We start from the raw sequence: 20,801 nt of genomic DNA on the forward strand, positions 1-20,801 counted from the left end.
TCCATAGAAATTCAAGTCTCGACTCCACGAAGAGCTCAAAAAAGGAGACGGAGTGCGCTCTCACAAGTCAATTTTAGAAGAGAGAAAAGAGAAAAGAAAGGCCTTTTTGTCTATTTCGTCTCTGCGTTTCTTTCCTTTTTTCCAGGTTTCATATTTTGGTGTTCGGCTTTTGATAGGTTTTGAAATAAATGAACTCATGAAATCCCACTGGATTTCATTCCATTTTCCTCAAGATCAAGACATTCTCTGATTCTTCTTTTTTGTTTTTGAAAAACAGAGTGATGTTCAAGAAGGATATGGCTTGTAGATGTTTGTCGAATGATTCCAAATCCGACGATATAGCTATTTCTCATATTTTTGATATTTTTAAACTACGCGTTTTTCGAAACTTCCCCTCTTTCTCAAGCACATTTTCTCTATTTTCAAATTCCCAAAATCCACGGTCTTGTCTTCAAATCCGATGACTTCAGAGCTCTAAATCTCTGCGTTTCTCACTCTTCCACAGTATTTTGTCGTCATTATCCCCGGGTGATGATCTACCTTCATCCGGTGACCGAAGACGACGACGACACGGCGACGAAGACTACAAACTCTTCTTGTTTTCTTCATATTTTTCATTGAGTTTCCACATATTTCGAGTCATTTCATTTCTCTTTCTTCTCAGATTGAATGGAGTTTTCCCAAGAGGTAAGTCATCTGATTAGGGGTATTCACAGATCTCTTTTTTCCTTTTTTTCAGTTGATATCAATAGCTGTAATTGTTCTCGTTTGTTTCATTCTATCCATTTGTTGCATATGTATTTGGATGTGTCGATGTCGTCAGGATCAGATTCGTGCCAGTGAAGATAAACATGACAGAGCAGTTCAGTTACAGAACTTTGAGCAAGGGTAGGATACCAGATTCATGAGGTCTAATTGTCTATTTTATAATTCAGTCAAGCCAAAAATGGAACAGTTCAAGCAAGTCTTAAACCAGTTAGTCGTCTGAGTGTGAATGACGTGGCAAGATCAACGGATAATATGAGATCACATAGAGATGAATCTGCAAGAAATCATGAGACTATTGGACAAGTATGTGTTCGAATTTTCAGATTTTACTCTAAACATCATAACTTTTTAGTACGAAGAACGAATAGCTGGAAGTTCCTCAATTTCATCAAATTCTAATTCAAGAACAGGCGCAGCTGCTGGTATAGCTCAACGATTTAGAGATGAAGAAACTGCAAAACACGTAAGAATTCAGGACAATGGACACTTCTCAAAAAGTATCATTTTCCAGAAACGACTAGATACAATATCTGAAATTGCTATGTCCAATGATTCACTACAACGCAACGATTCAAAGGTTCAGCGTTTCTTTTAAATATTCCATTCCAATTTTCTCTCTTTTTTCAGACAAATGTATTCAACAATATTGAAGGCTCTCGTAAAACAATATCCCCGATGGAAGTTGATCTCAATCCGGGTCTCAGCAGCTCGATAAATTTGGAGAAAATCTGAGCATTCACATCATTATCATGTCTGAAAATATATCATTCTCTGAAATCAATATCATCATAATGTGAAAACCGTTTTTTTTTGAAATGAAGACTTTTTTGTTCATATCCTTGCCTATGAATTTTACAATCCGTGGCGCAATTTTAGATGTAAAAAATAAGAGAGTCAACATATACAGTTTTTCTTGAATTCGAGACAAGTGTTTTTTCTTTCTCACAAAAACTTTGAAGACGAATGCATCAGAAACGGAAATCAATATCATGAACATCTGTTCATAAGCCCTTCCCCACTCAAAATTTTTCCGCATATCTGAGCATCAAATTTATTGTTTTATGTGCCCGCTGAACTCTTGGCAACCATTTCCCATTCTAAACAAGAAATTTTTTCATGGATCTCTATCAAGTTATTATCTCTAGATCCATGTACAATTTAGAAGAAAGTTTCGGCGAAAAGCGAAACGCGATATGATGTGAGAACAAATATAATACAAACAAACACGGGTCTCCAGCAGTCTTCGACAAGTTCAAGCTTTTTCCAGTGTTTGCTTTTTATGGCCCAAAACTTTTTACTTTTTTCTCGCGCAAGCATGTTGTGAAGAGTGTTAGGACACTCCTTTTTCTCCTTCATCCAAAATGAATACTCTTGAAAAATTCCAAGAATAGACAACACTTTCCCACACTTTCAATGAGTTTTTGATATATTTCTTGTCTGGCTTTCTTTCGTTTCCCGCATGGAAAATATCCGTTTTTTCGATAAGTTTATGTATAAAACTTTCAGAAATCCATGATGCTTGATCCACGAAAAATGGAAGAGTTTATCGAACAAGTTCGTTTGACTCCTGCAATTTGGAGAAAAAAAGAATTTGGTGTTTCTCGAGAACATTTGAATGAAATTTGGGCACATTTTGGGCACACTTTCGATATTTCTGGTGAGAATTGTTTTTTTTTAATGTTGCGAAACGTTCTTTTTTCTAGCAGAAGAAGCAGAAAAACAGTGGGATTATTTGATTCGCCTTCACAGATTTATGAATAAAGAAGCCTCAAAAGAGGTAAGGAAAACAGCTGAAACCACGTTTAAGATTGTATTTTGTTTCAGAAATTTCGATTTGGGAAATCAGAAGACGTGGATTCATGGAATGATGCAGACAGTTCAGTGGCAGATGCTCTTTCTTCGTTTTTGAAAACATCACTCGATGAGCTTCTTTTAGTTTCTGAACCTACTGAAACATCCGTTTGAAAGGAAATAAATTATTCTATACTTTCTCAGAAATTAAAAGTGAAACTTGAGAATTCATACACAGAAAATGTAGGAAACGGAGTATCTAAACTAAATTTCTAACAAACGAACTTGAAAAAGAAATCAAAGCAATCATTATATTTTATTATTATTTTTGTGCTCATAATTAAGTTTTTTGCAAACAAAAGCTCTCGTTGGCCAATTTTGGATGTTATACCATTGTCCGCCCTCTTTGTTGTAATCAGAATCATTGTATGAACGATCAGGCATTAGCTGAAATAGAATCAATTGCATATGACAGAGATGAAGACAATTTCTTACAGCGGCGTGATACTGCATGTTATACATATACTCTGGTGCTCTCGGTGCCCAATTTAAATATGAAGTGGGAGAACCATCTGTCCATGCCCAAAGATTAGTGGCCGTGTTGTAGAACAATCCAATCCGAATCTGGAAATGATGTAGAATTGAATTGAAGAAGTGGTTGGTTGAAACTTACATAGTTTTCCCAATAAGAAACTGGAAGATGTCCGGTTTTAGTCAACACTGAAATGAAGATAATTATATAGATTTATTTGTTTTGTTTTTACTTTTAACATGGTCATTCTCTTCGAGAGAATGGATTGATACCAAATGGGCTGAATTAGCTGTACATATTCCCTCAGCTTCTCCAAATATTGCTCTCTGATGGAAAGCCTGTAAATTTCACCAAAGATTCCTTGAAAATCTGTTTGAGCACAAACCTTGTAGCAGTACGGGTACAAGGGGGACCATCCCATCTGACATTGTCCGCCATCTGATGGAATCAAATGACAGAAAACCAATGAGACAGCTAGAATTAATGCCGTTTTCATTGTTTTTTCCACAATAAAGGGTATTTCTAAATATTGGAGAAGAATAGCTGTCTTGGCAACCCCGTACAGACATTTCACTTTTTTATTCTTGACGTGAAATTCTTTTTATCCTGTCAGAGTTCTTTGTTTTTTGAATTCCACCATGTAATCAATCTATCAATGAGTATTTATGTATTTCAAACATCAAAAATTTTTTTCCATCTCCAGAAACCTGTTTCATTAGTGTTGGATGTCTGCGTCTTGTATTTGTATTCTCTTCTCTGAAATCTATTTGCTCACTGAGCATCGCATCAAAGTCTACCGCAATTGACTATTTTTTTCATCTTTCCTCTTACCACTTGTCATCAAAGTTTAGTTTTTAAATTTCGAAATTCGCTAGGTTTGACACTTCTAGAGAGTCTCTGAGTTCTTCTTTCTATGAGTTGTCTGCCAACTTTACAATTTTCTGTCAAATATAATCTTTCGATCTGATAAATATGAGCTACTAGCCTAGTACTAACCACAAAATCAAAGATTTTTTAAAATTGTTTTCAGATCGGAACTGCTAGTTTTGAGAATGCGTTTCTAACGGATAACTGTCCAAGTTTGTACCAGGCATTATCAATTACAAAAACAAAGATTTTGGTCTTATCCAAGATCGACTGCTTCTCACTAAAGTTAGAAAACTCTTTTCTGGTCGGTATTGTACCAGTAAGTTCTTCCTTTACATCTCAGCTCAAGATCTATGCCTCAATAGAAAACCAAAAAACTTTTGAAAATTCAATTTTTACAAAAAATATTTTGACATGAGCATTCACTCACTCTCCAAAATGTTTCATTGAACTCTCAGAATCCTTGACCCATGACTCATATGGAGACAAATGGAAACCCAATACTCTCACCTGAATACATTGCGAAATACCCAATTCCACTCTATCCCGCCCCTTCTTTTTACTCATAACTATGTCTATTTTCCTGCTTTACCTGCCCACATTCTTATTATTTTTGAGAGTAGATTATTCTGTTTCCTAAATATTTTATCATGTAGCAGATGGTCTTATGACATTGATATTTCTAGGCTTGAAACACACATAAACAAGTTGCATTTTATTTGATTTCAAAAATAAACAATGCTTCATTCTAATTTTATTAGTCACATGAGGTCTGTGATACTTGTATTTGGTTTTTTTGACTGTCTCAGTCTTATCAGATCTTGGACACCATAGGAGGAACAGCTTCAATGATTCTCTCGTATAAACCTTTTTATGTGTCAACTGAAATTGAATCGAAAGTGTTTTTGGCCCTGTAAGCATTTCTCTCTGAAATCAGAATACATTTCTCGGAATGTTTCGTCACCCCGATGACGTGGCGAAGTCATTTCAATGGTTTTCGGTCTGTGACTCATCTCAACCTGTTTTCTCTTTTTCATACAGAAGAAAAACAGTGTTCAATAGGAAGACAACCAGAGAAAAGGGCGTTTTCATCTATTTCTCTATTTCTATCTCTTGTTTTGTTATATTAGAAACGTTCAGTTGTATCTCTTGTTGAGTACATTCCACGTTCTGTTCTTTTCTTCCTATTTTGATTAAATACAAATACTCGTCTACATGTTGCCTGGCAACCGAGCAATGCTCCAGCTCCTTCGATTACGAAATGTGTTTTCTGAAATGGAATTGGAGTCTCAAGAGTTCTTCTACATAGAATTCATTCATCTTTTATTCATTTTGTTCCTTTTCAATTGAAACCGAAGGTCTACCGTACCATAAGGTCCATAAGAAGTCCATATCAACTAGAAAGAATTCAAAAAAATGAACCGTCATCTCCATCTTAAGACAAATAATGAGAGAACGGTGCTTCCTTATAATTTGTCACTTCCTACTACCGTTTTTTCCAAATGACTCACCCATATTCCGTGTCATTTCATCCTCTTCCTTTCTCTTTTTCTATCTCTCTGAATTCATATGACCAAAGCAAATAATCGGCAACTTTTCTATTGTGTCAATGCCTTTTTCTCTTCTATTTTCTCACTGTTTCTCTCTATTTCAATCCCTTCTTTTACTACTTTCGCTCCTCCTTCTCTTCACCTAAACACTCAACTTTCTATACCCACAATTTCATAGTTCCCCCTCTTTTCGGAAGTAACGTCATACATGATCCGTTCATCGATTTTACACATATGAACTGAATCAGAATTACAATGAGTTCTCGTTCGTTCAGTTGGAGAAATTCCACCATATTTTCAGATACTGTAAAAAAAGATGAATACAGTTTCTATGGTTCGAAATCTGAAAAGTAGAAAACTTTGTTTGAATTTCAAAGTAAACTGTAGCTTTTCAGACTTAAAAATTAGCAGAAAATTTCTTTTCTTTTTCTAAACAAAATGGCATTTAACTCATCCGAAAGTTCTGATCCATTTTCAGACAACCTACAGAATGTCGTATCAACCATATAATCAGCCACCACCATATACTCAACAACCAGGTTATCCACCACCAGGATCTGCCGGATATGTTCCTCAACAAGGAGGATATTATCCACAAGGACAACCAGGAGCTTATTATCCACAACAACCACATGTTGTGTAAGTTTTGAATTATTGTCAATTCCCAATCTTCTATACAAATATTTTCAGTGTCGTAGAAGAACGTCGTGGAGGTGGAAGAAGCGGAGGAAGTGACAATTGCTGTCTCGTTGCTCTTTTGGCGTGTTGTGCTGGATGTTGTATTGCTGATTGCTGTGACTGTTGTTAGTTATTATTCATTTCGAATCTTATTCTCCTTTTCTTCAGAAATCTCCCTCTACTACCAATACGATTTTCCCTCAATCCTGACATTTTTCCAACCAAAAAAGAAACAAACTGTACACAACCTCTTCTAAATCCTTTTTCTGATTCCTCGAATTGTAAAAAATTGACATAAAAACTGATATGAAAAAAAAAGAAATACAAATAAAGATTCAAAAACTACATTCTAGAATTATGGCAATCTATTTTCCCGTCGACCCATTTTCTAATCATTTGATGGGCAATAGCACCAGCAGGTGGGATATAATGAAGTGTTTGACGATCATCCAGTGTGAGTGGAAGTTTCTTTAAAAATGGATCAGCAAGGGTAGTTTCCATTGCTTGACGGACTTGATGCCGTGAGAACCATTGAGCTGTTTCGAGTTCATCCGGACATACAGAAATCTGAAAACACAATATTCAAAGTCACTCATTTTGGGTAGATTGTCACCTTCTGATCCATATTAGCAACCGCCACATGAGCAACCATAAGTGATGAATCAGGCATTGGCCATGGTTGAGACATGTCTAATGAACGAATTGAATCCACTTCAATTCCAACTTCTTCGGCGATTTCACGACGTGCACATTCAGCCATGCTCTCACCCGTCTGAAATTTAATTGACAAAACTGATTCGGGAGATATTCTTACATGAGCAAATCCGGCTACAGCAGTGAAAACTCCTCCAGCCGAGCCACGATGTCTGACGAGAAGAGCATGTTCGTTGGTTGGATCAGTAATGAGAGTGATTGAAACTGGTGAAAACTGAAATTATTCGTGAGCTCGATATGATCATTTTGGTATTCTTACAGTTGGATAGTAGACTCTCTGACAAGTCACACACTCTGCTCCACTCTTACTCGATCTCATTTTCAAAGCAGCTGCACACTTTGGACACCTTCGATACGTGGCTGCCCATTTGGTGAGCGATTGGAATTTAGCAAGAAGATTCCGTTGTCTCTCTTCTCTCATTGTCAACATGGCCATTCTGATGTCAGTAAACCGTCCTCCTAAACTATTTCCCAGTTGTTTCAGAACATCTTTTTTAGAAATTGGTGAGTCTTCTGGAGGATCGGCGGCTTCGATGGATGTTCCGAAGAGAGGAATCTGCAACTTGGAAGATGAATATTTGTGAGATCAATGGCTGAATTACCATGTCATTGTCAGCTGGAAGAGCATCTAAAAGACAAGAGTTGCTCAAATCGAACTGCAATCCATATTCTCCGAGAAGTTGTTTCAATTCTCCATATGAATGTTCAACCATTCTGACTTCTGGAGCATCTTTAGTGACGAGAAGACGTCGGTCCACCATCAAAACTAGATGAGAACGTGGAAATTCACTAAATTTGATACATTATCAGATTGGAAAATATATTTTTCAATTACTTTTGGAGAGCGGAATCTTGAATTTTCCAGTAATCCAGCAATCGAACTTTCTCCACGAAGCTCATATTTTTGATGGGTGACGTGGTGAATGACCTGAAAAGGAACAAAATACAAAACTACAGATAGGAAACAATTTTGATAGACTTAGGAAGACAGAGATAAGAATGAAAACTGGCCTTCTTGTTATCAAATTGAACACTACATTGTTGCTTCGTATCGTCGGCATTTTCAGTTCGATCGACTACCAACCTAAATTCAGACGAAATTGAAACTTTTGAACTATTTCTTTTTTAAATAAGTGTTCTTTCTGAAATTCACAATATCTATCGGGAAGTTCAAAATTCAATTAATTTAACAAAATTCATTAGATAATACAATAAGATATCGTTAGACAACTGAACTAGATATATATTCAAGAATGAGCAAACCGTAGTACAAGGAATCAAGTGGGAAATTCTAAATCTTCAAAGAACTTTGTACAAGAAACTCGAAAAAAGAATTGATGGCCGTGACATGACAAAAATACACAGACAATGTATGAAACACGAAATTGATTTGGTGGTAATTTGAAAAATGAATAGATCAGGTGTTAGTCTGATTGAAGAAAAAAACGAGGGATGAGACAAGAATGATAAGATAATACAAGTGATAAGATGATATATAGACGAAAGAGGTGATTGGTGTGATTCTTCAAAGAACACAAATTAATCAATTATTGATCTGATTAATCTATTATATCTCTTCCTAAAATCTAAATGACAAATTGAGCAATAAGGTTCAAAACTCCAATGGCAACAATTCCATAATGCACGTATTTCTTCAGAGGTGTAAGAGTTCCAGCAGCTTTACTTTGTTTCAGATAAACCATTGCAGGTAAAGCGAAAACGTAGACAAGTCCAGAGATTGATCCAACGTATCTGAAAAGAAGACATTTATATTCCAGGCCCTCGTCATCTACTCACCTCAAAATACTTCCAACATTTGGATAGAATGTAGCAAACCCAACAGCAATACTAATAAGAATCAAGTTGAGGAGGATAACTTTGATTGCTCCAGGCCAAGTTTGTCCAAAAATAGCATAGAATAATTGAGAACGGACGAGGAACATCAACAAAGGAAGAACTGTGATCATTTGGAACAACAAGAACAGACGAGCAGTCGACGAAAGTACATCACCAGCTCCGAAGTTATTTAGGAAGTTCTGAAATAATACTTTTTAAATTAATCTGATAAGAACAGTAACTTACATCACTGATACAACTTCGTTGAACTGGGAAAGCAGCGAAAAAAGTGAATCCAATGAACACGTAACAGAAAGCAACTAAACAGTATCCAATTGACAAATCTCTTGCATTATTCTCAGGATGTTTTTGATTACGAAGAATAGTGAGAACTGCATTGTGAATGAAATAAGATAACGTGAGAGTACCACTGAGTGCGGGGAAATGCATGTTGGCTACTGAAAAATATTCATTTGGTCGGATAATTGGAACTTAAAAACTTACATTGTACATAATGCATTGACTTCGGATTTGAGAAATCCATGTTAACTCCGCATTCAAGTAACTTCGAGAAAACGAACATCAATAGATACATAACAGAAACTGAAATAGAAGTAGAATGACTCTCGCAACTGGGAAAACTTACTTGTGCCAAGAACATTGAATTTAGTGAAGAAAGTTGGAGATTTGAAATTCATCAATGGGAAAAGAGCAACTGCCAAATAAATTGGAACAGTACCACGAAGTGTCCAGAATTTGTCGAAACTCCACGAGTCATCTCCAGTCTCTCCTCCTTCGAATTCACCAACAGCATCAAAAATTTGCTTTTCCCATTGTGGAATTGTCCATTGGGAGGTTTGTTCAGGACAGTAAACTAAAAATTTATAAAATTTTTCAGATCTGAAGTTTTAACAAGAAAAACTGACCATCACACGTGAATGTCTTATTTTCCATAACTGGAATTGTGGTACTGTTCGGTTGCATGGACTCGTATACGACTGCTCCGGTATAATACAAGAAATTCGACATGAGAACCCAATAAACGATGATTCCTCCAATTAAAACACATACACTGAACACAACTGCACAGTACTCTCCAACACGACCGAATAATGATTTGCAGACATCGGAGAATTCTGCGAGAAGAGGATCAACGGATAGGTCTTCTGAAAAATCGTTTTGAAACATTATTACTGGGAAATGCTGTCGTACGTAATCTTTTCGGACTTTCAATAACAATATATGCAGTGTAGAAACAAATGGCGGCCATTGTCAACATGATAACAATTCCAAGCACTAAACCAGCTTGTTGAAGAGCCCATGGCATGGCAAGTAATGATGTACCCATCATTGTATTCCATATTGAAAATCTGAAGCAGTATAAAAATATTTTTTCTGGATAGATAGCCAAAAAGATTTTGAATCAAAACTTACATTGTGACAATACTTCCTTGTTTTCCCGATACATCTTTAAGTTCTTCAAATGGCAAAATAGAGAAAAGATTTGGAGGAAGAACATGATCTGGCATTGTCTGCAACTTAATCTTGCATATAATTTGAATGACAAACGATTTTTAATTTATTTTAAAAAACACGTACCAAATGTTCTCCTCCAGGATCTAGCCGATTGTACAGACGATATCGAAGTGCATTATTATGTTCACGATGCAGATCATCTTCTGAATGTAACGAAAGCAAACTTTCATCTCGTAATCCAAGTCCCCCAGTGAACAAATAGGGTTGTCGAGAAACTGATTGTGATGGAGCTGAACCAATCTGTGATGCGGAAATGGCCCGTCTTCGACCAATTGGGACACCTCCAGCTGGTGGTAGACGGCGTGGCGGTTCGTCATCAAGAAGCGGATCAGTGCTGAAAAACATTAACATTCATAATTGAAATCTGTTACCGTTGATTTACTCATTATCGTCTACACCAATTGCACCGTACGACGACATTTTTCCACAGGAAATCGACGATTTTTCGTTTGAGTCGTGTCGTCGAAAACGTCGAAAAACCTGCAAACAGTCGATTAAAAGAACTGTAAGTAAATTGTAGTAATCAGCGAAACAATCCTGACATTGATAACGGGTTTCTTGGTGTCTTACATACGTTTTCGGTGAATTCAGCAAGAAATGGGGGCATCTAGTTGGTTATTGATGTTAACTCAAAATGAGTCAGTGATTTTTTAAAGACAATGAAACACCAATTATTCGGAGCACATGATCTGCTCTTTTTCTTTATCGTCTCTATTGTTCTAGTTGTGTTTTTTGTACAAGGAAACCGAAAAAAAGCGAATCAAATAATTGAGAGCTGTGGGGTTGTCTCGTGCCCCAACGTGCACTCTTAACACTCTGAATTGATAAGAAGATGCTTGGCTTTTGTTGATAAAAATGACGAAAAATGATAAATTAGGTTTGTATGAAGAGCCTCAGGTCGAATCGATTGTTGCAACAAATAAAACTTCTGGAAGAAACCATGAAAGTTCAAGAAGACAACACACTTTATGACATATCAAACCCTTCATAAAAATATGATGAAAGTTATTTTACACCGCGGAGTTCACCTTGAATAATTAATCTCAAACAAAGAAGCGAAAATGAATAAATACATATAAATAAATACCCATAAAACAGATGAAACAGCAGGTACAAAAACCGAAAAGACTAGTCCATGGCATGAAAAGCAGAAAAGTGATAACAATTTTTAACAATAAAGAAACTAGGTATCCAAGTTGTCACTCATAATAAGCAGAATCAAAGAAGACCATCCAGTGAAGGGATGACATCCGCGTCCCTGTCCGGTTCGATCGTCATAATTTTCCCAAAGGAATCCGGTCTTTTGGAATTGCTGAAAATTGTTTAATTTACATTTTTCAATTGAAAATTATTCGTATTCAGAAGAATAAGACTTACAATTGCCATATTTGAAACTAAGTTTGCTCTCAACTCATTGAAAATGGTAAGTGATTGTTCTTGATATGGTCCAGGTTGATCGGCATAATGTCGCAAAGAGCTCAAAACCATGTAGTTTATGTTAATCCAAATATATCCTCGCCAATATGGTGGATCATGTTCCGTGTTCTTCGCCATATAATAGGGAGACTTTCTGGAAATGGAACGAAGACCAAACTTCGTCCACAATACTTCTGGATCGTGGATTTTATCAAGCATTGCCTTCAGGGCTGGCGATTTTGATGGGATCATTTTAAGCATCATTGGGAACAAATTGTTGTAGCCAAAAACATTTGTAACCAATTGATACGTTGGAGCACGAGACGTCACTCTTTGATATTCGAATTGGCGAGGACTACCTGAATAAGAAAATGATATTTTCATTCAATCACTCGTGTTGAAAAAGAAAACTAACTAGCAGCAGGGACAGGAGCCAACGCGACATCTACACTGTGTTTTCCGTAATCATAGAACCCTTGGTATTCTTCACTCCAATGATCTTTTGTAAGTGTATCGAAATTATTGAGCTCCTCCATGGCTTTTGAAGCTTTCTGATACTCAACTTCTGTTCCATAGGATTTAGCAAGACGAGCCAAAACCCGAGAAGCGAGAGCTATCCAGCATTTTAAATCAAGATGGTATTCATTGTCGGACGGGTGAGATGCTCGCGGAAAGTCATCCAATCCAGATGACAAGGTTTTCGGATTCAGCTCGGAGAGGATAGTGGAATTACGACCTCTCCATCTGAATGTACTACGTGTAGGTCCAGCCTGTGTCACTCGAATCCAAGTAAACCATTTCTCGAGTCGTGGATATAACAATTTCAAAATTCCTGCATACCGGGCAACAGTCTGAAAATATGAAAATTATTAAGGGATGGTATTTTTTTAATAAAATTACCTTATCGTCATGAATGAGTTTATCCATCACATAAAATAGAGTTGGTGGATTGGCAACATCTGATTTTTGTGGAATAAATTCTGCCGGAACTTTTGCTTCCGCTTCAGTTCCAACAATCATTTCTCTTGGAATCCATCCTGATGTATCCATTGCGTTCATCCACGATACAATTACTTCTAAAGTCATTTTTGGATCCATTTTACGAATTAACATTTGATGGAATCCTTCATCCCAAAGGAATCCACGTGGGAAAAATGGTCGAGACGGAACGGCAGAGAAGAACGAATGCGGACCGTATGGATGTAACAAATTATTGTGAAAAACACGATTGTGTCCATACCAGTAACCAACGGAACCCAGCATATTAGACAAAGCAACTTTCGCCATTTTCTGCTGATTGTTGGTGTAGTTCTTCCCAGAAAGTTGAAACGCATTCTCATATTTTTTATTGAAATTATAACTTCGGCCGCGAAGAATATTATTGAATTCTTCTGATTTCATTGCTTTCAACTTCTCGGTTCTGGAAGAACTAGTAAAACGGTACGAGTCGTCCATATAAGTTTAAAACTAACTGAAGTACAATATCGAATTCAGCCTGGCTCCCTAGATTCAGTTGCACTGCAATGAATTTTCCTTCGTCAGAGTTTTTCTTTTCGTTCAGAAGATAGTGAAGTGGCTGGTTTTGTGGGTTTATTGCTTGCTGGAAAACAATGTTATTAACCGTTTTTAATATTCGTTGAATTACCGTATTGTCTACAATGAAGTCCTGATATTTATCAATTTGTATTCTTTCGTCAGTTAGCATTGCAGAATGAGAAGAATGAAGCTTGGTTCCATCCTTCAAGTTAACGCTCAGCGTAAATGCACCCAGAAGGTCATTATATCCGTAGAATATATCTTTCAGGTGTCTTCCAAGACGGAAGCGAGTCGAAAGTTCTTGTGCTGACAAATACAGAATGACATTATATCTTCTTCCTTGAGCCATATTTAGTTTCACTCGTGCAGCAAACCCATTGGCTTCATTGATCCAATCTGTTTGAATCACACCTTTATGAGTTTCAGAAATATTTTGTCGTCCAAAAGTACGACCGTCAGCTTCGTACCAATAATATCCAGGAAGCCTATCATCTGAAATAAACGCCTAATTTATATAGCTGAGAATCGACTAACCTTGGTTACACCAATGCCTGATATGAGGCCTCTGAATTGTGTCTGGCTGTTCATACCACATCATTCCAAAAAGTGGTGATGCTGGTGATCTGGTTCTCAATCCAAAGTACATGTGAGGTCGATAGGTTCCCCAAGTATATGGTGCCTAAAAATCAGAATTCATATTAGAAAGAGGGCGGTTTAAATCTTACATTTTCCAAGTCGACATTTGGAAGTGGATGAATTTTGTCTACGGTTGGATAAAGATACAGATGAAGAACGACAGCAAAAGCTGTGCCTCCTAGTAACAGAAAAATTATGGCGATATCCCAGCTACATGAGAACCATGGCTCCGGTTCGACTATCGGCTCGTATCTGATTGTGGCCGACGGTGTTTCCAGTTCTCGCGGTGGTCGGCGATGTCTGGGAGCCATGGCCTGCTGAAATGCCAATGTTTTTAGAAACTGTGATGTTATCAGGAGAAGAGTTATAATGAATGATTAGGCATACGAACAATAAAATATATTATATTTCTGATTATTTAGACTCGATAAAAATAATAAAGTTCTAAGAGACATTGGTAGAGATAACAAATCAGTGCTCTGCACTGATTTTTTCTAAAAACTATAAACATAAACCAAAAAGGTATTAATACAGTTATGTGAATTTCGCACTCAGGCAACTCGATGTTAGTCTAATTAGACAACCGAAGTCTAATTAGACAAAATAGCAATCTAAATACAATCTAGTTAGATTAGCTCGTTTTGAAAGTCTAATTAGACAGTTTTTAAGTCTAAATAGACAGTTTTAAAGTCTAATTAGACAGGCAAGTCTATTTAGATTGTATGTTAGTTGGATTAGACAAAATTGTAGTCTAATTAGACAAAATGCTAGTCTAATTAGACTGTGGGTCAATCTAACTGGGTCGCGTTAGTCTCTAAATTTACTTGAATTAGATTAATATCGAGTTGCCTGAGCAGTAGAGCAGACTTTCTATTTCTTCAGTTTGTTTACTTTTGAGAGTCACTGAGACGCAGACAACTGATTCACTAACTGGAAACCGTTTGGAATGTTTTGTAACACGTGGGAACTAGCAGGAGATATGAATGAACACAAAAAGGAGGAAGGCGACGTGTCATAACTTCTATAATGTTGTGAATACAGTGTTCAAAAATGATTTTGATTCTAGTGAGGGATTGATGTTCTAAAATGGTCCATTTAAATGGCTTGTCAAATGAATATATTGAAATTTCAGACTGAAAAACTACCGAAAATAACTTTTCCCGGCTTAAAATTATAATTTTTATTCAGATGTCAGTAGAGCGCATTTTCTTCCCCAAGATAATGTTTATTTTTCGCACCTTTTTTCCACGTTCTGTTTGTTTTCGGCGCTTTCTGAGTTGATATTTGCTCAAAGTTCGAGTAATCAGGTCGGAAATTATTTTTTGATCCTAGATTTTAGTCGTACTTTGATCTTTTCCGGAAAACTAGCATTTTTCAACGCAGCAGAAGAATTGTGTCCTTTTTTCTCTTATCACTTTCCACCTGATAGATGGCACCATTCAACGATGTGTCATCTATCAGACATTCTATCATCTCTGTATACAAAGATGTCTGCGCGGCATTTATCGACTTTTGGTGGAATTCTGTTGAGCCTAAAATCCTTCTTTGCAGGTTATAATGTCAAGAACAGAAACTACCACTACAACTACTACTACAACTACGAAAGCATTTGAAAACGACTATGGGGATTTCAGTCAGTTCAAAAAAGGAAAACCGACGAAGGTAAGTCAAAATTCATCTGAAATTAAATAGAACAAGAAACGTGAACATAACCGCTCCCTGTCAAGGCTTTTTTCTGTACTACAACTCTCTGTGAATATTAAAAGTAACACTGACTATTTTGTGAGACTATTTTGCTAGGAAAGTCGTCCAGAAAGACTGTCTCTAAATTCAATCGGAAGAAACTCGTAGAATTTTGAATTTTATCAAGTCTTTTTTAACTTCAATTTGGTTTGAAGTGAGATACTTTTTAGAATTAATTGTAACAATAAAATATGCTGAAAGATATTCATTCATAAACATGTTCTTATTCAGAAGATTCGAATATTTTTCGTATATATTGCTGCAATTATTCAGTTCTATTCAATATTTTCTCTTTTTGACTTTCGATGAAACCCGACTTCCCTCGGAAAATATAATTGTTTTTAAATATTCATACAATGCTCAATTAGTGATTATTATTTGAAAAATGTGAAGGTGACCATTCAAAGCTCTTTAGTGAAGACTATATTCATTTTTCAGCAAACACTCGGTGAGCATATCTACCTTCAATATCTTCTTGTCTCTGGAATCTACATGCTTGAACCATGGGAGCAACGTCTCTTCAACTGGATTATCATCTTTGCTCTTACTACATTCTTTGGGCTAATCACCTTCTTTGTCGTCTGATCACTCCAAAGCCTCTTGGTTTCTTGTTTCCATGTCAACCCTTTCTCAAATATTTTCAATGTTTTTTGTTTCGATTATGATGTTGTTCCTGGTTTTATTAATCTCTCAATTTTGGGAGTAAATTCAAACACGGTTCCCATGTATATATCGTCTTGCCTCTATTTCACTAATAATAATATTATCGATTTTCCCGATTAAACACTACACTCGACAATGTTACGTTATCAAAAATTATTTCTCCATATCACTTGCATCGCGCATTCTATTTAAACTGTGGAGTTTGTTGCCACATTCCCGTAGATTACTGTAGGATCGGAATTATCAAGTTACCGTAGTCCATTAAAAACTTGTTCAAGATCTGTATTACCCATCCGCCGGTGGCTGACCGCTCGCTCAAAGTTCGGCCCGGGGACGAGGTGTGGGTCTCGACGCGACTACCGTAGTATAAAACTTTTTCATGGCGAAAGTACGGTCAAGAGCCGCCGTAAATCAAAATTCCGCAACGAGACCCACTCCGCGTCCCCGGGCCGAACTTTGAGCGAGTGGTCAGCCACCGGCGGATGGGTAATAAACAACTTTATAGTGACTGAATACCTTCATTTTTGATTGTTTGAACTCTACCACACTCTGTGATTCAATGAGTTTACTTAGAATCAAAAATTACATTGAAATGTTGCATGCGGAAAATGATCGAATTAATACCTCAAAAACGTGATTTTTCAAAGTTCGTCTCTTTATTTCCATGTTCTCTGTGCAACTGCGAAAAATCGGCTGATGATGTCGTAAACAGTTTGGATGTGGTCAGAATCGCCCATCTGCCACGTGATAACATCATTTAGGTTGAGTGGCGAGAAGTTGAAGATAACAGAAACAGAACGCATTGTTTATCGGTCATCTCTTCGTTGGCGGTCGCAACAGTAAATGGATTTCGTTTCTTGATTCCTACCCAAAGAATGTGTTTGTCATCCTCTCGCAATACCAAGACAAACCGTTTGAAGACAGATCTGAAAATGTTTTTTGATCAAAAATCATACTTTAGCACTCAATAAATAAAGATTAAAATCTCGTAGATCTATGAAACATCTTTCTGCTTTATTATTCTTTCCGTCTGCGTACAGATTGTGTCCCTAAAACTGACGGATCAAGTTCTCTTGTTGTCCCGATTCTATTCATTTCCTTATTCATCCAAAACTTCCGTCTTTTCTATTTAATACAACAATTTTGTCTTTGATTTTCAGCTATGAAAATTGCAATCATAGGCCAATCGGCATTCGGTGTTGATGTTTACAAGGAGCTTCGAAAAAATGGACACGAAGTTGTAGTTGTGTTCACAATTCCAGATAAGAATGGAAGAGAAGACTTGCTTGGTATGACCTATAAAAATTACCGTTCAAAAATAATATTTTTCAGCAATCGAAGCAGCCAAGGACTGTGTTCCAGTCCAGAAACCTGCTCGTTGGCGTAAGAAGAATCCAGAAACTGGAAAGTTTGAGACCCTTCCGGAAATGCTTGAACTATACAAATCGTATAATGCAGAGCTGAATGTTTTACCATTCTGTACTCAATTCATTCCACTCGAAATCACCGAGGCTCCACCAAAGAAGAGTATTATCTACCATCCAAGTATTTTGCCAAAGCACAGGTTTAGTAAAAAAAACTGATTCCTCCAAATCAAAGTTGACTTTTCAGAGGAGCTTCGGCTATTAACTGGACTCTTATCGAAGGTGATGAAGAAGCTGGATTGTCTATTTTCTGGGCTGATGATGGACTTGATACCGGACCAATCTTGCTCCAAAAGAAATGCAAGGTTGAAGAAAACGATACTTTAAATACTTTGTATAAACGATTCTTGTATCCAGCTGGAGTGGCTGCTGTGGTAAGTAACATATAATTGAGAACATTCAATTTCATTCTATTTACAGGCCGAATCAGTCGAACTCATCGCTTCTGGAAAGGCTCCCCGTATTGTTCAACCAGAAGAAGGTGCTTCCTACGAGCCATACATCACTACAAAACCAGAATTAGCCCAAATCGACTGGTCGAAAACTCAAAGACAACTCCATAACTTCATCCGTGGAAATGACAAAGTTCCAGGAGCATGGGCTATCTTGAACGGAGAGAAAGTATCGTTCTTCGGATCGAAATTGTGGAAACCAAAGAAGCTGCCAGAGGATGCTGTTGAAGTTGCTGTTTCTGAAGTTCCAGGAGGAAAGGTTCTTGTTGAAGATCGTGGGTTGTTGCTTCCTGGATCAGACGGAAAATGGGTCATTGTTGATACTGTAAAGATTGGAACTAAGATGATTCCTGCTTCAAAGTACGGTCAAGGAGCTGATCAAGTCCAAGAATTGGTGCTCACTGACGAAGAGAAGGATACAGTTGCTAAACTGAAGAAGATTTGGGCTGGAATTCTAAAATCCCAAGTGTCGAGTGATACCGACTTCTTTGAAAGTGGAGCCAGTTCTGCAGATGTTACTCGTCTCGTTGAGGAAATTAAGTTCAATACAGGAGCTGAGTTGGAATCAGGACATGTAAGATCAATTGGAACAGTTATAGACTGAACCTATTCAACTTTTTTCAGATTTATTCCGGACCAACTCTTGGAGAAAACATTGATATCGTAATCCGTAATCTCCGTGGAGAGGGTGGACTCAGTGTGAGCTACGATCCAATTGTCTTGAATGTCAACAACATGGAACTCAAATTTCCACACGAGCAATTTATCGATGGAAAATTCGTCGGATCTTCTGATGGACGTACTTTCCAAACCATTAATCCAGCCACCGAGAAACCAATTTGTGCTCTTCCTTTGGCTACTGTAGCTGACGTGGACCGAGCAGTTCGAGCTGCTAAGAAAGCATTTGAACGTGGAGAATGGCGCCAAATGTCAGCACGTGAACGTGGAAAGCGTCTGTACCGCCTTGCTGAGCTCATGGAAGAACATAAAGAAGAGTTGGCAACATTAGAATCTCTTGATGCTGGAGCAGTTTATACTCTTGCACTTAAAACTCACGTCGGAATGTCCATTGATGTATGGAGATATTTTGCTGGGTGGTGTGATAAGATTCAAGGAAAAACCATTCCAATTTCAAACGCACGTCCAAACAAAAATCTATGTTTGACTCTCCGTGAACCAATTGGAGTCGTCGGACTGATTACTCCATGGAATTATCCTCTGATGATGTTGTCGTGGAAGATGGCTGCGTGTCTTGCTGCTGGAAATACAGTTGTCCATAAGCCAGCTCAAGTGACTCCATTGACTGCTTTGAAGTTTGCTGAACTCTCAGTTCTTGCCGGAATCCCACCAGGTATAGTACCTTACTAGTTTTCTGCCACGAGAGCTTACTTATATTCGTTGTAATTATTCAATACTTTAGGTGTCATCAATATTGTCACTGGATCCGGATCGTTGGTCGGTAATCGTCTCACAGCTCACCCCGATGTTCGTAAAATTGGATTCACTGGTTCTACTGAAATCGGAGCAACTGTCATGGAGTCATGTGCCAAATCTAACATCAAGAAGGTGTCTTTGGAACTTGGAGGAAAATCACCACTCATTATTTTCGCCGATGCTGACCTAGAGAAGGCAGTGAAACAAGCATGTGGAGCAGTTTTCTTCAACAAAGGAGAGAATTGTATTGCTGCTGGACGAGTTTTCATCGCCAAATCAATTCACGATGATTTTGTTAAAAAGCTTGTAGAAGAAGCTAAGCAATATCAAATCGGAGATCCACTTGATAGATCGACAAATCATGGACCACAAAATCATCTGGCTCATTTGAATAAACTTGTCGAATACGTAGAAAATGCAGTTCGCGATGGAGCTAAAGTTGAAATTGGAGGAAAACGATTGGAACGAGAAGGGCTGTATTTCCCTCCGACTATCCTTTCGAATATTGATGATGAGAACTTTGCTGCTAGTGAAGAATCATTCGGACCGATTATGTGCATTTCTAGCTTCGATGATGAGTGAGTGTTCTGAAAATTGAACTACCAGATCAGACCCCATTTCTGTTTCCTCATATTTTTCTTTTTTATTCATACATCCCCATCTCAGTCTTTCCAATTTCAGCGATGTGGAAGACGTTCTTCGCCGTGCGAACGATACTGAATTTGGTCTTGCGGCTGGAGTCTTCACCCGTGATGCATCAAAGTCTCTCCGTGTCGCCGAAGCACTTCACGCTGGTACCGTATTCGTGAACACCTATCAGAAGACCGACGTAGCTGCTCCGTTTGGTGGTTTCAAACAATCTGGATTTGGAAAAGACATGGGAGAGGAAGCTCTGAATGAGTATTTGGTTACTAAAACAATTACCATCGAGTACTGAGTGGATTTGCTGTAATTTTTAACTTTGTAGTTGTGATTTATTTTAAATTTCAAGAGGGTTTATTTTCCAGTTTTGATTTTATTGCATGCCGTATTTATTGTAATCTACTAATACAACTTATACTGATATGTTTAGCTTTCCGAAGTTGCAAATTCTAAAAAAGGTTGTTGGCGAGATTCTTAACTAGAGAATACTGAAAAACAAAACAAGAATCTGTTCGAACCCTACCCATCACGCAAAGATTTTATTCATCGCTTTTTTCCTGACCCAACTACTCGACACTCAAGA

The 20,801-nt window shown here is 37.4% G+C and overlaps 9 protein-coding genes across 9 annotated transcripts; 5 read left to right on the forward strand and 4 right to left on the reverse strand.

Moving 5' to 3' along the window:
- Positions 1-669: 669 nt before the first annotated feature.
- GCK72_014028 (uncharacterized protein) lies at positions 670-1,500 on the forward strand (the record flags this gene model as incomplete). The annotated part of the gene is made up of 6 exons (XM_003107784.2): positions 670-687; positions 740-888; positions 936-1,071; positions 1,121-1,231; positions 1,280-1,345; positions 1,396-1,500. The coding sequence occupies 6 exons, from the start codon at positions 670-672 to the stop codon at positions 1,498-1,500; spliced, it is 585 nt and encodes a 194-aa protein (XP_003107832.1).
- A 780-nt stretch (positions 1,501-2,280) lies between these two features.
- GCK72_014029 (uncharacterized protein) lies at positions 2,281-2,733 on the forward strand (the record flags this gene model as incomplete). Its single annotated transcript, XM_003107701.2, has 3 exons — positions 2,281-2,425; positions 2,472-2,545; positions 2,593-2,733. The coding sequence occupies 3 exons, from the start codon at positions 2,281-2,283 to the stop codon at positions 2,731-2,733; spliced, it is 360 nt and encodes a 119-aa protein (XP_003107749.2).
- A 135-nt stretch (positions 2,734-2,868) lies between these two features.
- Positions 2,869-3,587, reverse strand: GCK72_014030 (uncharacterized protein; the record flags this gene model as incomplete). The annotated part of the gene is made up of 5 exons (XM_003107999.2): positions 2,869-3,006; positions 3,055-3,183; positions 3,233-3,279; positions 3,324-3,429; positions 3,477-3,587. 5 exons carry the CDS (start codon positions 3,585-3,587, stop codon positions 2,869-2,871), a joined length of 531 nt encoding a protein of 176 aa, XP_003108047.2.
- Positions 3,588-5,998: 2,411 nt separating this feature from the next.
- GCK72_014031 (uncharacterized protein) lies at positions 5,999-6,316 on the forward strand (the record flags this gene model as incomplete). Its single annotated transcript, XM_003107993.2, has 2 exons — positions 5,999-6,147; positions 6,199-6,316. 2 exons carry the CDS (start codon positions 5,999-6,001, stop codon positions 6,314-6,316), a joined length of 267 nt encoding a protein of 88 aa, XP_003108041.1.
- Positions 6,317-6,528: 212 nt separating this feature from the next.
- GCK72_014032 (uncharacterized protein) lies at positions 6,529-7,800 on the reverse strand (the record flags this gene model as incomplete). The annotated part of the gene is made up of 6 exons (XM_003107882.2): positions 6,529-6,753; positions 6,800-6,958; positions 7,001-7,114; positions 7,160-7,456; positions 7,503-7,689; positions 7,736-7,800. 6 exons carry the CDS (start codon positions 7,798-7,800, stop codon positions 6,529-6,531), a joined length of 1,047 nt encoding a protein of 348 aa, XP_003107930.2.
- A 686-nt stretch (positions 7,801-8,486) lies between these two features.
- On the reverse strand, positions 8,487-10,692 carry GCK72_014033 (uncharacterized protein; the record flags this gene model as incomplete). The annotated part of the gene is made up of 10 exons (XM_053730112.1): positions 8,487-8,652; positions 8,698-8,936; positions 8,983-9,194; positions 9,241-9,339; positions 9,383-9,610; positions 9,663-9,902; positions 9,949-10,106; positions 10,171-10,268; positions 10,336-10,606; positions 10,655-10,692. 10 exons carry the CDS (start codon positions 10,690-10,692, stop codon positions 8,487-8,489), a joined length of 1,749 nt encoding a protein of 582 aa, XP_053584884.1.
- A 763-nt stretch (positions 10,693-11,455) lies between these two features.
- On the reverse strand, positions 11,456-14,171 carry GCK72_014034 (uncharacterized protein; the record flags this gene model as incomplete). Its single annotated transcript, XM_053730113.1, has 8 exons — positions 11,456-11,584; positions 11,650-12,047; positions 12,104-12,539; positions 12,589-13,108; positions 13,161-13,288; positions 13,334-13,716; positions 13,759-13,903; positions 13,950-14,171. 8 exons carry the CDS (start codon positions 14,169-14,171, stop codon positions 11,456-11,458), a joined length of 2,361 nt encoding a protein of 786 aa, XP_053584885.1.
- A 1,246-nt stretch (positions 14,172-15,417) lies between these two features.
- Positions 15,418-16,188, forward strand: GCK72_014035 (uncharacterized protein; the record flags this gene model as incomplete). The annotated part of the gene is made up of 2 exons (XM_003107892.2): positions 15,418-15,522; positions 16,042-16,188. The coding sequence occupies 2 exons, from the start codon at positions 15,418-15,420 to the stop codon at positions 16,186-16,188; spliced, it is 252 nt and encodes an 83-aa protein (XP_003107940.2).
- A 1,240-nt stretch (positions 16,189-17,428) lies between these two features.
- Positions 17,429-20,513, forward strand: GCK72_014036 (uncharacterized protein; the record flags this gene model as incomplete). Its single annotated transcript, XM_003107749.2, has 7 exons — positions 17,429-17,555; positions 17,599-17,830; positions 17,878-18,064; positions 18,111-18,716; positions 18,767-19,493; positions 19,563-20,154; positions 20,258-20,513. The coding sequence occupies 7 exons, from the start codon at positions 17,429-17,431 to the stop codon at positions 20,511-20,513; spliced, it is 2,727 nt and encodes a 908-aa protein (XP_003107797.2).
- Between the last annotated feature and the right edge of the window lie 288 nt (positions 20,514-20,801).

Source organism: Caenorhabditis remanei, chromosome IV, assembly GCF_010183535.1.
Source record: "Caenorhabditis remanei strain PX506 chromosome IV, whole genome shotgun sequence".
NCBI lineage: Eukaryota > Metazoa > Nematoda > Chromadorea > Rhabditida > Rhabditidae > Caenorhabditis > Caenorhabditis remanei.